The sequence below is a fragment of the Amblyraja radiata genome, chromosome 14 (assembly GCF_010909765.2).
Source record: "Amblyraja radiata isolate CabotCenter1 chromosome 14, sAmbRad1.1.pri, whole genome shotgun sequence".
Classification (NCBI taxonomy): Eukaryota; Metazoa; Chordata; class Chondrichthyes; order Rajiformes; family Rajidae; genus Amblyraja; species Amblyraja radiata.
Window position 1 is genome coordinate 7,671,310 of NC_045969.1, and position 23,793 is coordinate 7,695,102.

General features: G+C 44.6%; 1 protein-coding gene across 7 annotated transcripts in view; it reads right to left on the reverse strand.

The window, feature by feature from the left end:
- Window positions 1-432: 432 nt before the first annotated feature.
- Window positions 433-23,793, reverse strand: part of itsn1 (intersectin 1) — a 178,451-nt gene continuing 155,090 nt past the window's right edge. For all 7 annotated transcript variants that reach the window (XM_033032421.1, XM_033032423.1, XM_033032419.1 and 4 more), the window contains 7 exons: window positions 21,885-22,052; window positions 15,665-15,877; window positions 12,374-12,495; window positions 7,554-7,636; window positions 7,374-7,457; window positions 2,655-2,828; window positions 433-1,639 (listed from right to left, as the gene is read on the reverse strand). In XM_033032421.1, coding sequence (XP_032888312.1) covers window positions 1,491-1,639; window positions 2,655-2,828; window positions 7,374-7,457; window positions 7,554-7,636; window positions 12,374-12,495; window positions 15,665-15,877; window positions 21,885-22,052 — 993 coding nt within the window. In that variant the 3' untranslated portion in view covers window positions 433-1,490. The remainder of the gene's footprint in view (window positions 1,640-2,654; window positions 2,829-7,373; window positions 7,458-7,553; window positions 7,637-12,373; window positions 12,496-15,664; window positions 15,878-21,884; window positions 22,053-23,793) is intronic.

The following is a 23,793-nucleotide window of genomic DNA, read 5'->3' on the forward strand; positions in this document are numbered from 1 at the left end:
GGTCGGGACCCGTCTGAAGAAGGGTCCTAACCCAAAGTGTCATCTATCCGTTGCCTCCCAGATGCTGCCTGACCCGCTGAGTTCCTCCAGCACTTTGTGTAATTAATGTGTAGTTCTTCTCCTTTAATGTTTGCATGAAATATACATTCATTCAAACAGTGCTTTCAAAACCTAATGTATCTAATCATAGATCAGATGTAATATTTCCTTGCACTAGCTATGAACACAAGTAAGTGAAGTGTCTAGATTACGACCGATATTAAAAAAAAAACTAAACATGTTACATTTTTCAGGCAACTTCGTGAAATATTTCAGTCATAGAGTCATACAGCATGGAAACAGGCCCTCCGGCCCACCTTGCTCACAAAATAATCAATGGAATTAAATCCCTAATTCTGCAAACTTGAATCAGTCAAACCGTACAAAGGCATGTGTGTAATGATAGGTTGTTCATTGTATTTTCAAATGAATACCAACAGTGATAACACAATGGCAGCTTAAAGTGGGCTTTTGCCAAATTTCACAGTTCATTAAAGTACAGGTAATGTGGAAACTATCCAGCAGCGATAAACAAGCTAATAAACAAGCTAATTAGTCTTATGAGCAAACAGCTTCCAGTGTAACAGGACTGATAATATAATACTATAATAGGAAAGTAGAATCAACCAAATGTACAGAGAAATCCCTTCAGTCTACGACCTCAGTTCCCTTTGGTGCATCACCAGCCCAATAAGAAACCTGCCCTCTGAACGGTCCATTCGGCAGGTCAGAGGTGGAATTTAAAGCTGCACTTTCTCAACAAACTACTTGAAAAAGAGAGGGAGGGAGAGAGAGAGAGACTTACAAATGTATATTAAACTCTAATACAGTGAACAAGTTTACATTATTTTTGTTTCAATCATTCAAGAACCTCTCCCTACTATCTTCCATCATAGACAATTCTGCGCTTGGAGATTTGTTATGAAAAAATTCTTCTAAATTGATTTATAATAATTTATGACACTTTATCTAGGCACCGTAATTTTTTTTTCCAATGCTGTTCCTAAAATGTTCTAATCAAGCACACAGAAAAGTGATTAACTTTATGGAATGACACACAGACTCGGAGTGTATGTTGCACTCACTCAAACCACAAAAATGCAACTTGGCTTCTGTAACGGCCCCTGTTAAAAACTTGTGCAAGTCACTAAAAGGTTGACCAGACAATGGGATCAGCTCCATTCAGGACCACTGATCAGTTGTTTGGAAAAAACAAAGTCAAGCTTGGAGTCTGGACATCTTGGGGAATGTAGAGATGTGACGGTTTTTGCACTGACAGAGGGAGGTGGCAACTACGAACTCACGTTTCACTATGTTGAATGCAAAGCAGTAAACAAAGTTTGCTCTGTGCACACTGCATGGTGGAGGGTGCAGTGCCCCTCGCTTCTGCAACTGCTCGATTCAGTCACGATTCAGTGGCATTTCAGTGCGCGTACGTCCATATATTACCCTTATGTTTCATCAAAGAGTTGCAAATCCAGGCGCACCATGATCTCCCCAGTGGGAACTTCGTGCAGCAGGAGGCGCTTTGTAACTGGACCTTTGGACCCCTGATCTTTCTTGATATCCGCAACGCGAATCTCTGTGCGGCCCAGAAAATCTACAGGTAGCAAAAGAAACAAGAGTCAAGAGGGTTTTATTATCATGTCCCAGATAGAACAATGAAATTCTTACTTGCAGCAGCACAACAGAGTACAGAGCACTCTGTTTAACAATATAATAAGCGAGAAAAACACTCATTGTGTGTGCATATATACGTGTGTGTGTGTGTGTGTTTGTGTGTGCGTGCTTGTATGTACACACATATATATATATACACACACATATACACATATTATATATATCATACATATACATATATAGTTAGGGTCTCCAACCAAAACATCACCCATTCCTTCTCTCCAGAGATGCTGCCTGTCCCGCTGAGTTACTCCAGCTTTTTGTGTGTATCTTACATATAAGATAGACACATAAGATAGTGTCTCTGATGATGCTGGCTGCCTTTTTGAGGCAGCAACTAAACCTTTGAAGCAGTGAACCTGAACCTAAGATCACACTTTGGACCAAACGCGGGCAAATGGGACTGAGATAGGTGGGGCATCTTGGTTAGCATGGGCGAGTTGGGCCGAAGAGCCTGTTTCCGAGCAGTATGACCCTCGGACGGTAGAGTGGTGCTGCGTGTAGTGTAGTGTAGTCACAGCCCCGGCCACCTCGGTTCAGGTCTATCTGAGACATCTGTGGAGTTTGTTGGTGCTGTCTGTGTGGAGTTTGCAAGTTATTGATGACTGCATGGATTTCCTCCCACATCCCAAAGGCGAGCTAGTCGGTGGGTTATACTGTGTTCATTGTGGGTGGGAGGCCAGAATCAGTGGGGTATTAATGACAAAGAAAGACACAAAGTGCTGGAGTAACTCAGCGGGTCAGGCAGCATCTCTGGAGAAAAAGGATAGGAGACATTCTTCAGACCCTTCTACACATGGGGGAGCATAGACTGCTGTGAATAAGTGAGGGGGTGAAATGGTTGATCCAAGAGCCAGCATTGACTTGATGGGCTGGATGGCCTCCTCCTAGTCATGTGAAAATAGGATATATAAATGGAGGCGATCTATTCTTACCATCTGGTGAGAACTGGTCACGTTCAAAGACAGTAATACAGAGGACATCTTGTTCCAGGTCTTTGATGAAGAACTGACAATTAGAATTCCACTTGGGGTTCAACGTATCTTGAATGGTTTTTGTGATGTGGCACTGGCTCCCCATTGTCACTTCACAGTAAGGGTTACTTTTTCCTGAAAGGGAAATTAAAATTATTAATCTTCTCAAAAGTTTCAGCGCTTCTACATAAAATAAGTTATTTCATTTCTAAGGTATCTTAGCAACGATTCCAGACACCATCTGCTAAAGAGATCTGGAGAAACATGGATAGGGCAGGTTTCGAGGGTTATGGGCCAAACGCAGGCAGGTTGGACTAGTGTGGATGGGGGTGGAAGAAAAAATTAAATTCATTTACTTCATTTGGATCGGAACTAAACAAGGTCACGAAAGAGTGCGCGAATGTGACAATTGGCATCTCCCGTTGACCAGGTGCAGAAGAGGACCGTGAGAATCGGCAAAAATAAGATTTTAGACGCATGTCTGGGAATGCGTTGAATGGTGAATGTAAACATAACAGAACTAGGACAGAGATAAGGGAGCCCGTTTCCTCTGTGGGGAAGTTACAGGAGACCACCCGCGCCCCCTACCACTAGTAGAAATGGTGCAGCAAACGGGGGTTTATGATTCACTCGGAGAGGGGACAGTGGTGCAGTCCGCTTGAAAGATAAGATAGAATAATATCAAGATGCCCCTGTATTATGTTTGACTTGTATTACCCATCTGTTGTTGAACAAGATTGACATAAACAAAAAGTATGTTATGACTAATGAAATAATGAATACCCATGCAGTAGATGGTAGTTATAGGAAAACATATAATGTAGCCAAGGACAAAGTATATTTTCGTATAGTTGTATCTAACAAAAAATAATAGTTGTTTACTGCACGGTATAACTGTCGGCTAAATCTGCTGCGAATTCAGAGAACTGGTGAGCAGTTCACTGCCGCCATCTCTCCATGATATTATGCAATTAAGTCTCTGGAAGCAAACCTCAAAGTCTCCGTTTCTTTCCTTTAATTTCCCTCTAAGTTAATTTCTTCCACAATGGGACTTCTAAGACTAGAGGTCATAGCCTTGGAATTAAAGGATGTTCCTTTAGGAAGGAGAGGGGGAGGAATTTCATTTGGGCAGAGGGCGGTGAATCTATGGAATTCTTTGTCACAGACGGCTGCGGAGGCCAAGTCAGTGTACATTTTTAAGGCGGAGATAGATTCTTGATTGGTACGGGTGTCAGGGATTATGGGGAGAAGACAGGAGAATGGGATTGAGAGGGGAAGATAGATCAGCCATGATTGAATGGCGTAGTAGACTTGATGGGCTGAATGGCCTAATTCTACTCCTATCAGATGAATTTATGAATCTTCAGCCGCAGTTTGTAGCACAGCAGCCAGATACTGAGCAGAGTTCTGAATCACTTACAGGGTGACGTAAGCTCTAGTGGCATAATTTAAATGAACAAGAAATCAAAGCCAGTCTTCATCAGTAACAATTAAATTGTTGGATTATCAGAGAAAGCCATTTGCTTCGGTGATTGTCCATTGGAGAAAGAAAAACATCCTCACTCACTCTGGTCTAAAAATGACCCCAGACCTACCAATGTAGTTCTTAACTTCCTCATCTGTCCAGGGACAATGTCAGTGATATCCCATCAACTCGGTGAAAGACTCGGTGGAAGACGCTCTTTGGTCTGCCCGAGCGTTGTTGACCACCCAGCGAAGCGAGATGTCCGTCGGGGAATGTTTCCGACTGGCCCGCTGCAGACTGCAGGAGTACGTGCTGAGGGACGCGCTGAAGCTCGGTGCAGCCAACGCCAAGGCTCGGTGGGGGAGGACCACAGTCTAGGGTCCTTCCGCTGCTGGACATGGGGGGCAGGGTGTGGTGGAGATGCCCCTCAAAATAAGGGATGGGATTCCATGCCAGTGGGCCACATGAGTGGCAAGGGTGGGTGGTAAAATTATGATTTGGGGAATCTGTATTGTATGTACGTATAGCCTCCAAGGATGTCGGATGGAGTTTTGTAAGGATCATGTATTGTATATATTTATTCCAATAGTCTATTTTGAAATAAAATATAAAAGAAAATCAGCCCCACATTTCAATTATAGAGCTGAACCCTGGCTCTTGGTGTAAAAATGTCTTAATATCAAACATTTCTGGTTTTAAACATCGCTTGATGTTACAGCACCAGCTGGAAACTCATCTCCAAATTCGACAAAGACAACTACTATGTGTGACCATTCAAGGCCATTGTCCACTGCACTGCCAGACAGGGAGTGGCTGTAGTGATGGGGGCCACTGTGAGTGAATGGGGTTAACGTTGATAGGTATCATGGTTGCATGGACAAGGTGTACAAAACCATGAGAGGAATAGATGGAGTAGATGCACAGAGTCTCTTGCCAAGATCGGGGGAAATTGCGAATCAGAGGATGTAGGTTTAAGTTTAGGGGAGGGGGGTGGGGGAAAAATTAATAGGAACCTGAGGGGTAACCTTTTCACACAAAGGGTGATGGGTGTATGGAACGTGGTGCCGGAGGAGGTAGTTGAGGCTGGGACTGTCACAATGTTAAAGAAACATTTAGACAGGTACATGGACAGGCCAGGTTTAGAGGGATATGGGCCAAATGCAGGCAGGTGGGACTAGCATTGATGGGACATGTTGGTCGGTGTGGGCGAGTTGGACCGAAGGGCATGTTTCCACGTTGTATGATTCTATGTCAATGTGTAAGGTGGGTCGCAGGACCCCTTTCCTGGGCTGTACAGTTCTATGGTTCAACAAGCATCAATTTGGAGGGAAGTGGGAGAGGTGGAGAGAACCATGGGAATGTATGTGGCAGGCGCATTGCGAGAAACTGAATGGCAAGCGGTGGCGGTGGTGCCTGAGGGAGGGTGGGGAAGACTTGCTAACGACAGCTGATCTGTCTGACTGTGAAAACATAGACAAATGAACAATAACGGAGGGGAGAAAGAAATCCCAACGCTGGAACTATCACAGGATGCCCCGACGGGAACGAGGTTTGCATTGAGTTTCCGTGAGATGGACACAAAATGCTGGGAGTAACTGGCGGCATCTCTGGAGAGAAGCAATGGGTGACTTTTCGGGTCGGGACCCGTCTTCCGTGACTCTTCCATTGGTGCTCTGCTGTAGATGCTGGAGTACACCATGGAAACTCACCCCCATGTTTGACAAAGACAACTACACAGGCAAGGGTGTTGCCGAAGCCAGCCCACTCTCTGCGTGCTGGCCCCAGAAGTGGATCTGCCATCATTTATTACAATCGCTCCTCTTTTAAATCCTTATTTAAAATGCAGCATTTCTCACACTAACTACACTCCTCTTAATCTCTTCTCAGATCTGTCATCCATTGAACCTGATTAGACTTTACCTGGCATTTAGTGTTGTTCCATTTACCCTGGATCTGCAAACTGTGGGTGGTTTGATTGCAATCGTTAATTAGTGTGGGCGTCAGGGATTATGGGGAGAAGGCAGGAGAATGGGGTTAGGAGATGGAGAGATAGATCAGCCATGATTGGGCCGAATAGCCTAATTCTACTCCTTTAGTTTAGTTTAGCTTCGAGATACAGCGCGGAAACAGGCCCTTCGTCCCACCGGGTCCGTGCCGACCATCGTTCCCCGCACTGTAACACTATCCTACACACATATACCAAGCCAATTAACCTACAAACCTGCACGTCTTTGGAGTGTGTGTGGAAACCGAAGATCTCGGAGAAAACCCACGCAGGTCACAGGGAGAACGTACAAACTCCGTACAGGCAGCGCCCGCAGTCGGGATCGAACCCAGGTCTCCGGCGCTGCCAGCGCTGTAAGGCAGCAACTCTACCGCTGCGCCACCGTGCCTCATATCATTTACGATCTTATGATCATGTATCGTCTTCACTGACTGGATAGCCCGCAATAAAAAAGCTTTTCACTGTACCTCATAAAGTAAACTAAACTACACTTCATTATTTAATCAAATTTCCCTGCTCAATTGTATTCATACTTTTTCTTTTCTGTCAGAAATAAATTGCTACATTGAGCTACCAGACTTTATAAATCCATAAAGGGATTGACTTTGTAATGGACGATTAAAATTCATCTAGTTCAGGGGTCGGCAACCTTGTTCTGCATTGGGACCGGGACACGTGTATGTGAGCGGATGGCTGGCCTCATCTAACACGTGTACACACGGATCCCGCCCGCATCCCGCCCCGGAAGGGAGGCATCAAATCACGTGTTCACAGAAGGTAGACAAAAATGCTGTAGAAACTCAGCGGGTGAGGCAGCTTTATTCAATCCTTGCATGTCTCACCCGCTGAGTTTCTCCAGCATTTTTGTCGACCTTCGATTTTTCCAGCATCTGCGTCTGCAGTTCTTTCTTAAATGTGTTCACAGAAGGTGCGTGGATGTGCCGGTGGCTTTGCACAGGATGCTGCACAGCCAGAGCTGGGCGGGCCGGATGATTATAGGTTACGGGCCGCATTCGGCCCGGGGGGCAGTAGGTTGCCGACCCCTGATCTAGTTCCTACATGTTAGTCAGTTCCTGGCTTATAAATAGTGCAATGATCAGTGCAATGATGCTCCAGCCTGAGATTTCTAGGTATCTCTTGCAGATGGTGTCTTCCTCCTGGGGATTGGTGATTAAGGCAGAAGTTTAACAAGAAAGCCAGTAATTCTTACCATTGGATCTACATGCTTTCAGTTCTATACCTTCAACTATATTCACCATCAGCCGTCCGATGCCTGTAGCCCTTTGGGATCGAACTGCGGAGAACAAGAGGAGAGATTCATGAGCGGGTTCTGCCGGAGCAGGAACATGCTTTCGTGCAGAAGGGGCACGTTCACCGTAACCTTACATACCCAAATAAGCCTTTTCCCGCTTCTTTTTCTCCGTCTCTATGTACAGTTCTGAAGCTGCTTTAATTTTTTGCACCCAGGCTGTTCTGTTGAAAGAATTGAAAAAAAGATGAAATGTCGGATGAAAAATAACGTGATCACTCTTTTACTTCTGCGACTGGGTTCAAGCCGAGCCTAAGCTGATGGATTAAAGAACTGTCCTATCTGGGCAGTCCATGCTCCTACAAATTCTACAGGGCAATGGACTACAACACAAGAGGGGTCTCGACCCGAAACGTCGCCCATTCCTTCTCTCCAGAGATGCTGCCTGTCCCGCTGAGTTACTCCAGCATTTTGTATCCATTTCCGATTACAACACTTTGTTTTAAATTGTTTTATTGGTTCATTAATGTATCACTTGTACCGAGATGTAGTGATAAGACTTTGTCTTACTCTCCAGGCAAATCGTACCAAACACAAGGGCGAACATGTGCTAAAAATAAAATAAACAGAGTGCAGAATATAGTAGTTATATCTGCAGAGAAAGTGCAGATGAAATAAGAGCAAAGACTGCAACATGGTAGATTGGAAGATCAGGAACTCTTCCCTTGTCTATGAAAGGTCTGTTTAAGAGCCTGATAACAGGAGGATAGAAAATTTGGTGGCATATACTATCAGGTTTTTGTATCTCCTGCTCCTCGGGAGAGGGGATTACCGGGAATATAGGGTGTGAGTGGCCCTTGATTATATAGACTGCTTTCCTGTGGCAGCGTAAAGTGTAGATGGAGTGTGTGGAGGGGGGGGGGGGGGGGGGGGGGGGTGTTGGGGATGCTGGTCTGTGTCATGCACTGAGCCGTCTTCACATCTCTCTGTAATTTCATGCTGCCTGAGCTGAGCAGCCAAACATTGACAGGCCTGGATCGAGCGGACGTGGAGAGGATGTTTCCACTCGTGGGAGGGTCTCGGACTGGAAGGCACAGCGTCAGAATAAAAGGATGTACCTTTAGCAAGGAGAAGTGGAATTTCTTTAGCCAGAGGGTGGTGAATCTGTGGAGCTCATTGCAGCAGGCGACTGTGGAGGCCAAGTCATTGGGTATTTTTAAAGCAGGGATTGACAGGTTCTTGATTAGTAAGGGTGTCAAAGGTTACGGGGAGAAGGCAGGAGAATGGCATTGAGGGGCAAAGATAGATCACCCATGATTGAATGGCGGTGTAGACATGATGCTCCTATGACTTATGAACTAATGAACTCATGAATTTGCCAAACCAAGGTGTGAAACACGAGCATAGACACAAAAAGCTGGATTAACTCAGCGGGACAGGCAGCATCTCTGGAGAGAAGGAATGGGTGATGTTTCGGGTCGAGACCCTTCTTCAGACTGGTTAAGGAAAAGAGAAACGAGAGATATAGACGGTGATGTGGAGAGTTAAAGAACAATGAATGAAAGAGATGCAAAACAGTATGTATTCTTGTAGATAAAAATGCTGGAGAAACTTAGCGGGTGCAGCAGCATCTATGGAGCGAAGGAAATAGGCAACGTTTCGGGCCAAAACCCTTCTTCAGACTCAATATTCTTGTACACTGGCATACTATGCCTTCTATGGTGATCTGTGGTGAGTTGTCCTGAACTATTATCTTCCTCATTGGTGACCCTCGGACTGTCCTTGATTGGACTTTGCTGGCTTTACCTTGCACTAGATGTTATTCCCTTATCATGTATCTGTACACTGTAAGTGGCTCGATTGTACTCATGTATTGTCTTTCTGCTGACTGCATAGCACGCAACAAAGGCTTTCCACCGTACCTCAGTACACGTGGCAATAAACTAAACTGTAAAGTGGGGGGAAATGGTAAGAGTTTTAACTTCACTCTAGCGAGCAACACCACTGTGGAGGTCTAACACAAATAGCAGTGCAGTGCATGCATTTGAGCTTGAGCTCAAGGGACGTTACTAGTTCAGAACAGAGAGAATGTTCATCTGGTTCTGAGACTACATAACTGTGGCAATGCTTTACCGAATCTGCAAAATTCCATTCTCCAAAGCTGACATCCTTCACGTTGCAGAATACAAAATATACATTACGTTAACGTGAAAGAACGCGAGGACAATGATGCATCGACAACGCAGTGGGATCTGTTTCTCAAAGACAATACTGTGGGAAGGAGCTCCTTCAGTAGAACTTATACTCCAGTCTCCAGGTGCAGACTCCATTTATACCTTACGCTGCCTCGGCAAGGCCAACAGCATAATCAAGGATGAGTCGCATCCCGGCCACTCCCTCTTCTCCCCTCTCCCATCGGGCAAAAGGCATAGAAGTGCGAAAACGCACACCTCCAGATTCAGAGACAGTTTCTTCCCAGCTGTTACCAGGCAACTGAACCATCCTACCACAACCAGAGGGCAGTGCTGAACTACTATCTACCTCATTGATGACCCTCGGACTATCTTTGATCGGTCTTTACTGGCTTTGCCTTGCAATAAAACATTATCTATACACAGTAAATGGCTCGACTGTACTCAAGTAATGTCTTTCTGCTGACTGGTCAGCGCGCAACAAAAGCTTTTCATTGTACCTCGGTACACGTGACAATAAACTGAAATGCTAACCTAACTTTCTCAGATGCCTGTCTGGCCCCATGAATTCTGCAGAGATCTTGGTTGAAGATAGGTTGCAGTATAATGTGGATAAATGTGAGGTTATCCATTTTGGTGGCAAAAACAGGAAAGCAGACTATTATCTAAATGGTGGCCGATTAGGAAAAGGGGAGATGCAGCGAGACCTGGGTGTCATGGTACACCAGTCATTGAAAGTAGGCATGCAGGTGCAGCAGGCAGTGAAGAAAGCGAATGGTATGTTAGCTTTCATAGCAAAAGGATTTGAGTATAGGAGCAGGGAGGTTCTACTGCAGTTGTACAGGGTCTTGGTGAGACCACACCTGGAGTATTGCGTACAGTTTTGGTCTCCAAATCTGAGGAAGGACATTATTGCCATAGAGGGAGTGCAGAGAAGGTTCACCAGACTGATTCCTGGGATGTCAGGACTGTCTTATGAAGAAAGACTGGATAGACTTGGTTTATACTCTCTAGAATTTAGGAGATTGAGAGGGGATCTTATAGAAACGTACAAAATTCTTAAGGGGTTGGACAGGCTAGATGCAGAAAGATTGTTCCCGATGTTGGGGAAGTCCAGGACAAGGGGTCACAGCTTAAGGATAAGGGGGAAATCCTTTATAACCGAGATGAGAAAAACTTTTTTCACACAGAGAGTGGTGAATCTCTGGAACTCTCTGCCACAGAGGGTAGTTGAGGCCAGTTCATTGGCTATATTTAAGAGGGAGTTAGATGTGGCCCTTGTGGCTAAGGGGATCAGAGGGTATGGAGAGAAGGCAGGTACGGGATACTGAGTTGGATGATCAGCCATGATCATATTGAATGGCGGTGCAGGCTCGAAGGGCCGAATGGCCTACTCCTGCACCTAATTTCTATGTTTCTATAGGATGTCGGACTAGTCAGCCATGTACTGCATGGTAACAGGACTCGGTGCTTAAACAACGATTCTTGCTCCATTAAGCCACTTGATTAATGCATGTTGGCATAACCCCACAAAAACCTCAAACTAAACTATTTGCTCACATTGTTTCTTTCCCATTGAGCTACCTGAACAATGAAAACAGTGGAAAATGTACACCTGGCAGTTTCACAAGCAATAGAAATTTAAAGTAAATTAAAAAATAATTATCATCTGATCACACGAGGGATTAAGGAAATGAAGGGGTAGCTCAGCGAGTCAGGCAGCATCAGTATGAAGGAGGGTCTCGACCTAAAACGTCACCTATTCCTTTTCGCCAGAGATGCTGCCTGGCCCATTGAGTCACTCCAGCTTTTTGTGTCGACCTTTGGTTTAAATGTGGCACTGCTGCTGCCTCACAGGTAAAACTGCTGCCTCACAGCTCCAGACAGCTGATTTCAATCCTAGTCCCCACCGTAGTATACGCTGAGTTTGCACGTTCTTCTTGTGACCATAAAAAGACACAAAGTGCTGGAGTATCTCAGCTGGTCAGTTAGCATCTATGGGGAGCGCAGATAGGTGATGTTTCGGGTGGGGATCATGTTCTTCAGAGTGCCTGCAGGGTTCATCATCTGAAATGCTGGCTGTCTATTCCTTGCACAGGAGCTGCCTGATCCGCTGAGTTCCTCCAGCATTTCTGCATTTCGCTGCAGATTCCAGCACCTACAGTTCCTTGCATCATCATCTTGTGACTCGCTGCTGCCCTGTCATCACATTCTAGTTTGATTGAATCCCTTAGTTTAGTTTAGTTTGGTTTAGAGATACAGCGCGGAAACAGGCCCTCTGCCCACTTGTCCATGCCAAGTTAAGAGGGAGAGATAGATCAACCACGATTGAATGGCGGAGTAGGCTTGATGGGCCGAGTGGCCTAATTCTACTCCTATTCCTAATGACCTTATAACCAGCGATCCCGTACACTAGCACTGTCCCACAGACTAGGGACAATTCACAATTTAACCGAAGCCAATTAACCTACAAACCTGCAGGTCTTTAGAGTGTGGGAGGAAACCGGAGATCAGATTCAGATTCAGATCCCGCGGAAAAGCCACGCAGTCACGGGGAGAACGTACAAACTCCGTACAGAAAAGCACCCGTAGTCAGGATCGAACCCGGGTCTCTGGCGCTGTAAGGCAGCAGCTCTACCGCTGCGCCACCGTGCCCCCCCCCCCCCCCCCCCCCCCCCCCCACTCCTGTTGATCACTTTGGGACGTTACGTCTCTGCGGCTTCGGTGCCCCACGAGGGGAAGTCATTCCCACTGCCGGCTCTCACTTGCCTTTCATTGATGCTCTCAGCACGAAGCGTGTACACCCTGTCGATGTGGGAGATGTGGAAGATTGGCTCATCACCAGAAGGGTCAGTCGGTAACTTCACCAACACTTCATTCAGAAAGATAGGCTGCGGACATTACAGAAATGAAAAGGGTGTAAATAAGCACACTGCAAAACAGCATTGAACGGCGACTGCATGTTCACTGTATGAGTCACAGATGATATAACTCGGCATGCCACATAACATGTAACCTTCTTTAGATTAGTTTAGTTTAGTTTAGTTTTAAAATACGTCATGGAAACTGGCCCTTCGGTCCACGCCGCCCATTGATCCCTCATTCACACCAGTTCTAACTGACTCGTCCGCTCTCTAAACACTAGGGGAAATTAACAGAGGCCAATTAACTTACAAACCCCCTCATCTTTGGGATGTGGGAGGAACCTGGAGTACTTGGAGGAAACCCAGGCAGTCAGTGGGAGAACGTGCAAACTCCACCCCGACAGCACCCGAGGTCAGGATCAAACCCACGTCTCTGACACTGTTAAGCAGCAGGTCGACCCGCTGCGCCACTGTGTTGGAAATATTTTGCCTGCCCTCCATCAGAATGTTGCAACCCCCTGCCTGCCCTTGAGCTCTGTGGGGGAACCCTAACCAGGACCACTAAGATTCACAAAGGTTACTCAGTGGTAGAGTTGCTGCCTTACAGTGCCAGAGACCCGGTTTCGATCCTGACTACGTGTGCTGTCTGAATGGAGTTTGTACGTTCTCCCTGTGACCATTTGGATTTTCTCCGGTTTCCTCCCGCTCTCCAAAGACGTGCGGGTTTGTTAGCTGATAGTGTAAGGATAGTGTTAGTGTATGGGGTGATCGCTGGTCAGCGCAGACTCGATAGGCTGAAGAGCCTGTCTCTGCACTGTATCTCTGAAAGTAAAAGAGTTTTTAAAAAGTCTAAAAAAGACAATTAAGGAAGGCATGATAATGAATAGATCTGAAAATTCTATAAATAAAATCTGAGGCCTGGATCTCATTAAGATGCCACTAATGAGTTGCAGGCTGTAGGTGGAACTTCTAGAATGATCGCTGGCTGTGGGTAACTGAGAGAGGAGCGGGGGTGGTGAATCTGTGGAATTCATTGCCACAGAGACGGCTGTGGAGGCCAAGTCAATGGATATTTTTCAAGTGGAGATTGATAGGTTCTTGATTAGTAAGGATGTCAAGGGTTATGGGGCAAAGGCAGGAGAATGGAGTTGAGAGGGAAAGATGATTGAATGGCGGAGTAGACTTGATGGGCCGAATGGCCTAATTCTGCTCCTATGACTTATGAACTGATGAAGTTGGGCAGCTTGCTCCAGGAGAGAGGCAGCTTTGGTGGATTTGGGCAACTTTCTTACTTGAGGCCCAGGAGTCTTGTTTTTGAGCAACTTTAATAATTTGGAAAGTTTCAGTTCTGAGCAGGCGCTTCCAATCCCTTGACCAGCCACTGGGCTAACTCTGCACATTTAGGTAGCTATTTCCTTGCTACATCATTAAGGGGCAATATCTATGATGTTTGAAGACCCTTTTCAGTGATTAAAGGGTTGAGAGGGAACAATAGATCAGCCATGATTGAATGGCAGAGTAGACTTGTTGGGGCCGAATGTCCTAATTCTGCTCCTGTGACTTATCAATTTATGAACATGATTAATTATATTAGTTTCAAGGAGGGACATAGCAGCTTTAATTATACATTGCATCTTTGGTGCCCAACTCAAATCATTTCAACCTCAATAAGGATTTAAGTTCAACTCAGCCCTCGTGATCATAGAAACATAGAAAATAGGTGCACGAGGAGGCCATTCGACCTTTCGAGCCAGCATCGCCATTCATTGTGATCATGGCTGATCGTCCCCTTGCCTGCCTTCACCTCATATCCCTTGATTCCACAAACCCCTAGAGCTCTATCTAACTCTCTCTTAAATCCATCCAGTGACTTGGCCTCCACTGCCCTCTGTGGCAGGGAATTCCACAAATTCACAACTCTCTGAGTGAAAACGTTTTTTTCTCACCTCAGTCTTAAACGGCTTCCCCTTTATTCTAAGACTGTGGCCCCTGGTTCTGGACTCGCCCAACATTGGGAACATTTTTCCTGTCCACTGTTAGTGTCATCATTGGATACCAAGTACCTGTTGTGTCCCTTGAGTCTTGAATTGTTTATTTTGCTACCCCATTTAGAAGCACGCTCTCCACTTCAGTGTGAAGAGCATTTCTACTTTCTTGTAGCTCTCCCATATTTAGTTTCCCATACTGTTGCTAGAAAATAGGAACATAGAAAATAGGTGCAGGAGTAGGTCATTCGGCCCTTCGATCCAGCACCGCCATTCAATATGATCATGGCTGATCATCCAGAATCAGTACCCTGTTCCTGCTTTCTCCCCATGTCCCTTGATTCCGTTAGCCCTAAGAGCTATATCCAACTATCTCTTGAAAACATCCAGTGAATTGGCCTCCGCTGCCTTCTGTGGCAGAGAATTCCACAAATTCACAACTCCCTGGGTGAAAATAAAATTGATGCTCAAAGGAGCCCAATTCCGACCTCTCCACCAAACATTTTTTTCTGTGGTAGACAAAAGTGCTGGAGAAACTCAGCGGGTGAGGCAGCCTCTATGGAGCGAAGGAAATAGGCAACGTTTTGGGCCAAAACCCAAGGGTGAATGACGTTTTGCATGGGGATCCTTCTTTAGACTGAAGAAGGGTTCCGACCCAAAACGTCACCTATCCATCTTCTTCAGAGATGGGTCCTGCCCCGCTGAGTTTCTCCAGCACTTTGTGTAAACCATCGTCTGCAGTCCATCAAAGGGCGGCACAGTGGCGTAGTGGTAGAGCTACTGCCTTACAGTGCCAGAGACCTGGGTTCGACTGACTATGGGTGCTGTCTGCACAGTGTACATTCTCCTTGTGACCGCGTGGGTTTTCTCAGGGTGCTCTGGTTTCCTCCCACACTCCAAAGACATACCGGTTTGTACAGGTTAATTGGCTTCGGTAAAATTGCAAATTGTCCCTAAGTGTGTAGGATAGTGCTAGTGTGCAGGGATCGCTGGTCGGCGTGGGCCAAAGGGCCTGTTTCCGCACTTTAACTCTAAAGTCCCTCGTTTATCCTTTCACGCATTGTAACTAATTTGGCTTACAAATGACAAAGAGTCTTCCTTATTTCATCGATCGTGTTAGACCCAATTCGCGTGATGAGAATGCGCTTTTTTTTGTAGCAGAACTTCCTGTACCTACTGAGCCAGCAATGCATGGAACACCTTGCACTTACTGTTTTGTACATTTTGTACTGCAGGTTTGACTTAGGGCTGAAGACTTTGTCGGTTCCCGAGGAACCTAGCGGTTTAATGATCTGAGTCAACAGCAGGAAATCATTGAACAGAAATCCAAAAAGCTCCTTGTTACTCTTGGCTTTGTAAAGTTTGCCACTGTGCAGAAACTTCCGAGGACCCAAGCAGTTTGTCACCGAGTTAAAAACAAGTTGCTGAAATAAAGAGATGATGACATTAACATTGACAAATTGCACGTGCTTCATGATATTGAATGCATGGATTTAGGTACAAAAACCCATCGGTCAAAATGTTCTCTTTAGCCCCGTCTAACTGTAAGAATCGTCACGCTGACTTATGACATTAGGTCTGTAAACTCCTATCTCACCAGGGACTAACTTTACTGAACCACTCTACTGCTTTTTTAAAAAATTGCTGTTTTTTTTCCCTTTTTCCATCCGCCCACAATATTTAATATGTAAAAGAATATGTGATTCCGTTCCATTTGTAGTTTGTTTGGTTGTTTGTTTGTTTGTCTTTTTGCACAAAGTCCGCGAGCATTGCCACTTTTCATTTCACTGCACATCTCGTATGTGTATGTGACGAAAACATTTGACTTGACTTGACTTGATTCATAGAATCATACAGTACGGAAAAAGGCCCTTCGGCCCAACTCGTCCATACCAACCAAAAATGCCCCATTTAAGCTCTATTTATCTGCATACAAGAAAGAAGGAATGCTGATTGAGGATATTTCTGTGCAGTTTAACATTTCTTTTGAGATGGGCTATTAGCTCATGGACAGGTTTTTCATTGTATAAATAAACCTTAAAGTCTGTTCATATATATTTGAGGGCAGTTAGAGTTAATGAGAGCCAATTCAGCTTGAAACAGGCCCTTCGGCCCGACTTGCCCATTAGATCATGATGCCCCATGTGGCACTGTGTTTGTACTTCATTAGTACGGGTGTCAGGGGTTACGGGGAGAAGGCAAGGAATGGGGTTAGGAGGGAGCGATAGATCAGCCATGACTGAATGGCGGAGTAGACTTGATGGGTCGAATGGCCTAATTCTGCTCCTATCACTTATGATCTTATGAACTGATGGCACTCAAGTCCTGGCAATATCCTTGCAAATGTTCTCTGCCCTATCTCCAGCTTAACATCGTTCCTATTGCAGGGTAACCAGACCTGAACACAAAACTCCAAATGCTCCTATACCAACGTCTTTATTCTGATAATGTTGAGCTGCACACCTGATTCATCCGAGTTAAACCTTTGATGGGTGGAAGTGATAATCTGATCCCACAGACAGGTGGTCTGTTGTGGACGTGTGCCCCAACTTTACAGGTTTCAATACAACTCTTGTACCACCTCCTGACAGCCCTTTAAATGCAGTCAACGACTCAGAGTAACTCACTGCAGTCTTTCAATGCTCTCACTTTAAGTGTCCATCATGGGTGCTGACCTCCCCATTATCGGAGGGATAGAAACGCCTGGATAGAGTGGATGTGGAGACGATGTTTCAGAGTCAACAGACGTTCCTTTAGGAAGGAGATGAGGAGGAGTTTCTTTAGTCACAGGGTGGTGAATCTGTGGAAATCTTTACCACAGATGGCTGTGGAGGCCAAGTCAATGGATGTTTTTAAGGAAGAGATAGATAGATTCTTGATTAGTATGGGTGTCAGGGGTTATGGGGAGAAGGCAGGAGAATGGGTTGAGGAGGGAAAGATAGATCTGCCGTGATTGAATGGCGGAGTAGACTTGAAGGGCCGAATGGCCTAATTTTGCTCCAATCACATACGAACATGAACTTATGAAGGGATCTACAGGAGTCACTGTCTCAAAAAGGCAGCCAGCATCATAGGAGACCCACACCACCCTGGCCATGCTCTCATTTCACTCCTGCCATCGGGAAGGTGGTACAGGAGCCTGAAAACTGTAACGCCCAGGTTCAGGAACAGCTTCTTCCCTACAGCCATCAGGCTTTTAAACACTATAACCTACAACCAAACTATGTAGACTTGGGACATTATTTTTGACTTTGCACTAATCTCGTCTATTTATTTGTGGGGGGTTTTAATACATACTGAACATTATTTTTTATGTTTAATATGGGTTTTACCAGAGTACTATGTTTTTTCGTATCTGTTGTGCAAGGAAGAATTCCATTGTTCCGTTTCAGGACATATGAAACACATGTAGGAAGAAACTGCATCGAAGATAGAGACAAAATGCTGGAGTAACTCAGGCTTCATCTTTCCTTGAAACCTCATATTTCACTTGGGCAGTTTACAACCCAGCGTTATGAATATTGATTTCTCTACTTTCAAGTGACCCTTGCATCCCTTCTCTCTCCGTCCCTCCCTCACCCGAGTCGTCCTACTAGTTCCACTGTCGTCCTGCTAAGTTTCACTGTTTGGATCACTCGTTGTCACCATAGTGGGCTCCACCTTTCCTTGATCATCCTTGCCGGCTTTGGTTTGTCCTCTTGCATTCCTTTCTGCACCTTTTCATATCTCTACTTTCCCTCTCCCCTGACTCTCAGTCTGAAGAAGGCTCTCGACCCGAAACGTCACCCATTCCTTTTCTCCAGAGATGCTGCCTGATCCGCTGAGTTACTCCAGCTTTTGGTGTCTATCTTCTGACAATAAAACACTTTTAACCATATAATAACCATATAACAATTACAGCACGGAAACAGGCCATCTCGACCCTTCTAGTCCGTGCCGAACACATATTCTCCCCTAGTCCCATATACCTGCGCTCAGACCATAACCCTCCATTCCTTTCCCGTCCATATAACTATCCAATTTATTTTTAAATGATAAAAACGAACCAGCCTCCACCACCTTCACTGGAAGCTCATTCCACACAGCCACCACTCTCTGAGTAAAGAAGTTCCCCCTCATGTTACCCCTAAACTTCTGTCCCTTAATTCTCAAGTCATGTCCCCTTGTTTGAATCTTCCCTACTCTCAGTGGGAAAAGCTTATCCACGTCAACTCTGTCTATCCCTCTCATCATTTTAAAGACCTCTATCAAGTCCCCCCTTAACCTTCTGCGCTCCAAAGAATAAAGCCCTAACTTGTTCAACCTTTCTCTGTAACTTAGTTGCTGAAACCCAGGCAACATTCTAGTAAATCTCCTCTGTACTCTCTCTATTTTGTTGACATCCTTCCTATAATTAGGCGACCAAAATTGTACCCCATACTCCAGAATTGGCCTCACCAATGCCTTGTACAATTTTAACATTACATCCCAACTTCTATACTCAATGCTCTGATTTATAAAGGCCAGCACACCAAAAGCTTTCTTTACCACCCTATCTACATGAGATTCCACTTTCAGGGAACTGTGCACAGTTATTCCCAGATCCCTCTGTTCACCTGCATTCTTCAATTCCCTACCATTTACCATGTACATCCTATTTTGATTTGTCCTGCCAAGATGTAGCACCTCACACTTATCAGCATTAAACTCCATCTGCCATCTTTCAGACCACTCTTCCAACTCTACAGGCATAAATCTCTCTGTAGACTTTGAAAATCTACTTCATTATCCACAACCCCACCTATCTTAGTATCATCTGCATACTTACTAATCCAATTTACCACACCATCATCCAGATCATTGATGTACATGACAAACTCTTGACATGTTTCAGAGCTCGCAAATTTATCCTCCTCCAGTATTTTACCTTTCACAACTGTCCCGACTGGTGGGCAGTGAAGAAGTTACTTATGAGGAGATGGTGGCGGTCTATTTGTGAATTGACTTGAACAAATTTCTGTGACAAGCGGGCAAGATTCCACAATGGTCGGTGGATGCCAGTTCTGTAGTTGGCCTCAAGTTGAAGATTCACAGGAGCCCTCCATAATGTTTGGGACAAAGACCAATTATTTATTTATTTGCCTCTGTGCTCCACAATTTGAGATTTGTAATAGAAAAAAAAATCACATGTGGTTAAAGTGCAAATTGTCAGATTTTATTAAAGGGTATTTTTATACATTTTAGTTTCACCATGTAGAAATTATAGCTGTGTTTATACATAGTCTCCCCTCTCCCTCCCCCCCCTTTCTATTTCAGGGCACCATAATGTTTGGGACACATGGCTTCACAGGTGTTTGTAATTGCTCAGGTGTGTTTAATTGCCTCCTTAATGCAGGTATAAGAGAGCTCTCAGCACCTAGTCTTTCCTCCAGTCTTTCCATCACCTTTGGAAACGTTTATTGCTGTTTATCGACATGAGCACCAAAGTTGTGCCAATGAAAGTCAAATAAGCCATTATGAGACTGAGAAACAAGAATAAAACTGTTAGAGACATCAGCCAAACCTTAAGCTTACCAAAATCAACTGTTTGGAACATCATTAAGAAAGAGAGCACTGGTGAGCTTACTAATCGCAAAGGGACTGGCAGGCCAAGGAAGACCCCGACAGATGATGACAGAAGAATTCTCTCTATAATAAAGACACCTGTCTGACAGATCAGAAACACTCTTCAGGAGTCAGGTGTGGATTTGTCAATGATCACTGTCCGCAGAAAACGTGATGAATAGAAATACAGAGGCTGCACTGCAAGATGCAAACCACTGGCGAGCTGCAAAAATAGGATGGCCAGGTTACAGTTTGCCAAGAAGTACTTAAAAGAGCAACCACAGTTCTGGAAAAAGGTCTTGGGACAGATGAGACGAAGATTCACTTTGATATGATGGCAAGAGCAAAGTATGGAGGAGCGAAGGAACTGCCCAAGATCCAAAGCAGACCACCTCATTTGTGAAACACGGTGGTGTTATGGCCTGGGCGTGTATGGCTGGTGAAGGTACTGGCTCATTTATCTTCATTGATGATACAACTGCTGATGTTAATAGCATAATGAATTCAGAAGTGTATAGACACATCCTATCTGCTCAAGTTCAAACAAATGCCTCAAAACTCATTGGCCGGCAGTTCATTCTACAGTAAAACAATGATCCCAAACATACTGCTAAAGCAACAAAGGAGTTTTTCAAAGCTTAAAAATGGTCAATTCTTGAGTGGCCGTCAATCACCCGATCTGAACCCAATTGGGAATGCCTTTTATATGCTGAAGAGAAAACAGAAAGGGACTAGCCCCCGAAACAAGCATAAGCTAAAGATGGCCACAATACAGGTGTAACAGAGCATCACCAGAGAAGACACTCAGCAACTGGTGATGTCCATGAATCGCAGACTTCAAGTCATTACATGCAAAGGATATGCAACGAAATACTAAACATGGCTACTTTCATTTACATGACATTGCTGTGTCCCAAACATTATGGTGCTCTGAAATGGGGGGGACTATGTATACACACTGCGGTAACTTCTACATGGTGAAAACAAAATGTATAAAAATGGCCTTTATTAAAATCTGACAATGTGCACTTTAACCGCATGTGATTTTTTTCTATTACAAATCTCAAATTGTGGAGTACAGAGGCAAATAAATAAACGATGGGTCTTTGTCCCAAACATTATGGAGAGCACTGTATCACTTGACATTATTCAATGAACTCAACATAACAAACACATTAACATTCACACAGCACATTACTGTATATACACTGCTGCTGGCAAATATCAAATATGCACCCATAGTCCTCAATCTGTTCAAGTTTCCCAATGTTTGGCATTTAACTCCAGAAAGGCATAAAGTATTTGGGCAACTTAAAACCCAGTGGTGCGAATATTGATTCCTCTAACTTCGAGTAACCCCCGCACCCCATCCCACCCCCACCCACGTTGCACCAGGTTCCCATTCTCACTGAGCAAAGAGCTAACATTGGCCTGTTTCCTTTATCATTGTTACGTTTTTACATGTCTTTCAATCATTTGTTCTATATCTCTTTACATCACCGTCTATATCTCTCGTTTCCCTCTCCCCTGACTCTAGTCTGAAGAAGGGTCTCGACCCCGAAATGTCACCCATTCCTTCTCTCCAGAGATGCTGCCTGACCCGCTGAGTTACTCCGGCAGTTTGTGGCTATCTTCGGTTTAAACCAGCATCTGCAGTTCCTCCTCCAAAAGAACCCTGTCAAATTGCACGACAACTTTGAACGGGTCTCGTTCCCTTTAAATTCATGAAATGTGACTCTCCACTTTCAGCAAGAGATTTTGATCTTACCCACAGAGCTGTTACAATTATACAATTAATCTCGGCTCAATCGTTTGGAACCATGACTTTGGCTATTCCCGCGGCCTCACCTCGGATAAACCTTCACATTGGACGTGCGTCTGGATCCATTCCAGCCTGTCGGAATTTTCCTTCTCCCGCACGCCCTCGTTCACCTGAGAGCACAGTTCCTCCGCCTTCTCTTGCGCCTGCTTCAAGTGGCTGAAATCCGGGTGGTTTTCCGGGGTGTTCTCCAGAATCTAGGATACGTGCGGAAAGGCAAAGGTTACTTGAACGTCAACTTGAAGCTCCCAAAATCTTTAGCGAATCTTTCACAAGGGGAAAAAAAATCAACATCATTAGCTGTAGAATTCACAACAAGTTAATATTTAAGTGATAACTGAAGGCGTTTCTCAGCTGAAGGTCACGGGGCACATTTTTATTCAACAAACGACAGTTTTAAAATAATCCCTTTCTGGGAGACATTGGTGACTGCTTCAAAGAAAAATACAGTATGGAAAAGGCATGAGATAACAGCAGGGCACACCAAGATATTAAAACACACACTCCTTTTATCTAATCTCAATAAAGTTCACCTGTACCTTATTTCACTGTGTAAAAAAAAAAAGATTAATTGATACTTTATTGCCACAGGTAACCATATAACCATATAACAATTACAGCACGGAAACAGGCCATCTCGACCCTTCTAGTCCGTGCCGAACACATAATCTCCCCTAATCCCATATACCTGCGCTCAGACCATAACCCTCCATTCCTTTCCCATCCATATAACTATCCAATTTATTTTTAAATGATTAAAACGAACCTGCCTCCACCACCTTCACTGGAAGCTCATTCCACACAGCTACCACTCTCTGAGTAAAGAAGTTCCCCCTCATGTTACCCCTAAACTTCAGTCCCTTAATTCTCAAGTCATGTCCCCTTGTTTGAATCTTCCCTACTCTCAGTGGGAAAAGCTTTTCCACGTCAACTCTGTCTATCCCTCTCATCATTTTAAAAACCTCTATCAAGTCCCCCCTTAACCTTCTGCGCTCCAAAGAATAAAGCCCTAACTTGTTCAACCTTTCTCTGTAACTTAGTTGCTGAAACCCAGGCAACATTCTAGTAAATCTCCTCTATACTCTCTCTATTTTGTTGACATCCTTCCTATAATTAGGCGACCAAAATTGTACACCATACTCCAGAATTGGCCTCACCAATGCCTTGTACAATTTTAACATTACATCCCAACTTCTATACTCAATGCTCTGATTTATAAAGGCCAGCACACCAAAAGCTTTCTTTACCACCCTATCTACATGAGATTCCACTTTCAGGGAACTGTGCACAGTTATTCCCAGATCCCTCTGTTCACCTACATTCTTCAATTCCCTACCATTTACCATGTACGTCCTATTTTGATTTGTCCTGCCAAGATGTAGCACCTCACACTTATCAGCATTAAACTCCATCTGCCATCTTTCAGCCCACTCTTCCAACTGGCATAAATCTCTCTGTAGACTTTGAAACTCTACTTCATTAACCGCAACCCCACCTATCTTAGTATCATCTGCATACTTACTAATCCAATTTACCACACCATCGTCCAGATCATTGATGTACATGACAAACAACAGTGGACCCAACACAGATCCCTGTGGCACCCCACTCGTCACTGGCCTCCAACCTGACAAACAACCATCCACCATTACTCTCTGGCATCTCCCATTCAGCCACTGTTGAATCCATCTTGCTACTCCACCATTAATACCCAACCATTGAACCTTCTTAACCAACCTTCCATGAGGAACCTTGTCAAAGGCCTTACTGAAGTCCATATACACAACATCCACTGCTTTACCCTCATCAATTTCCCGAGTAACATCTTCAAAAAATTCAAGAAGGTTAGTTAAACATGACCTTCCAGGCACAAATCCATGTTGACTGTTCCTAATCAGACCCTGTTTATCCAGATGCTTATATATATTATCTCTAAGT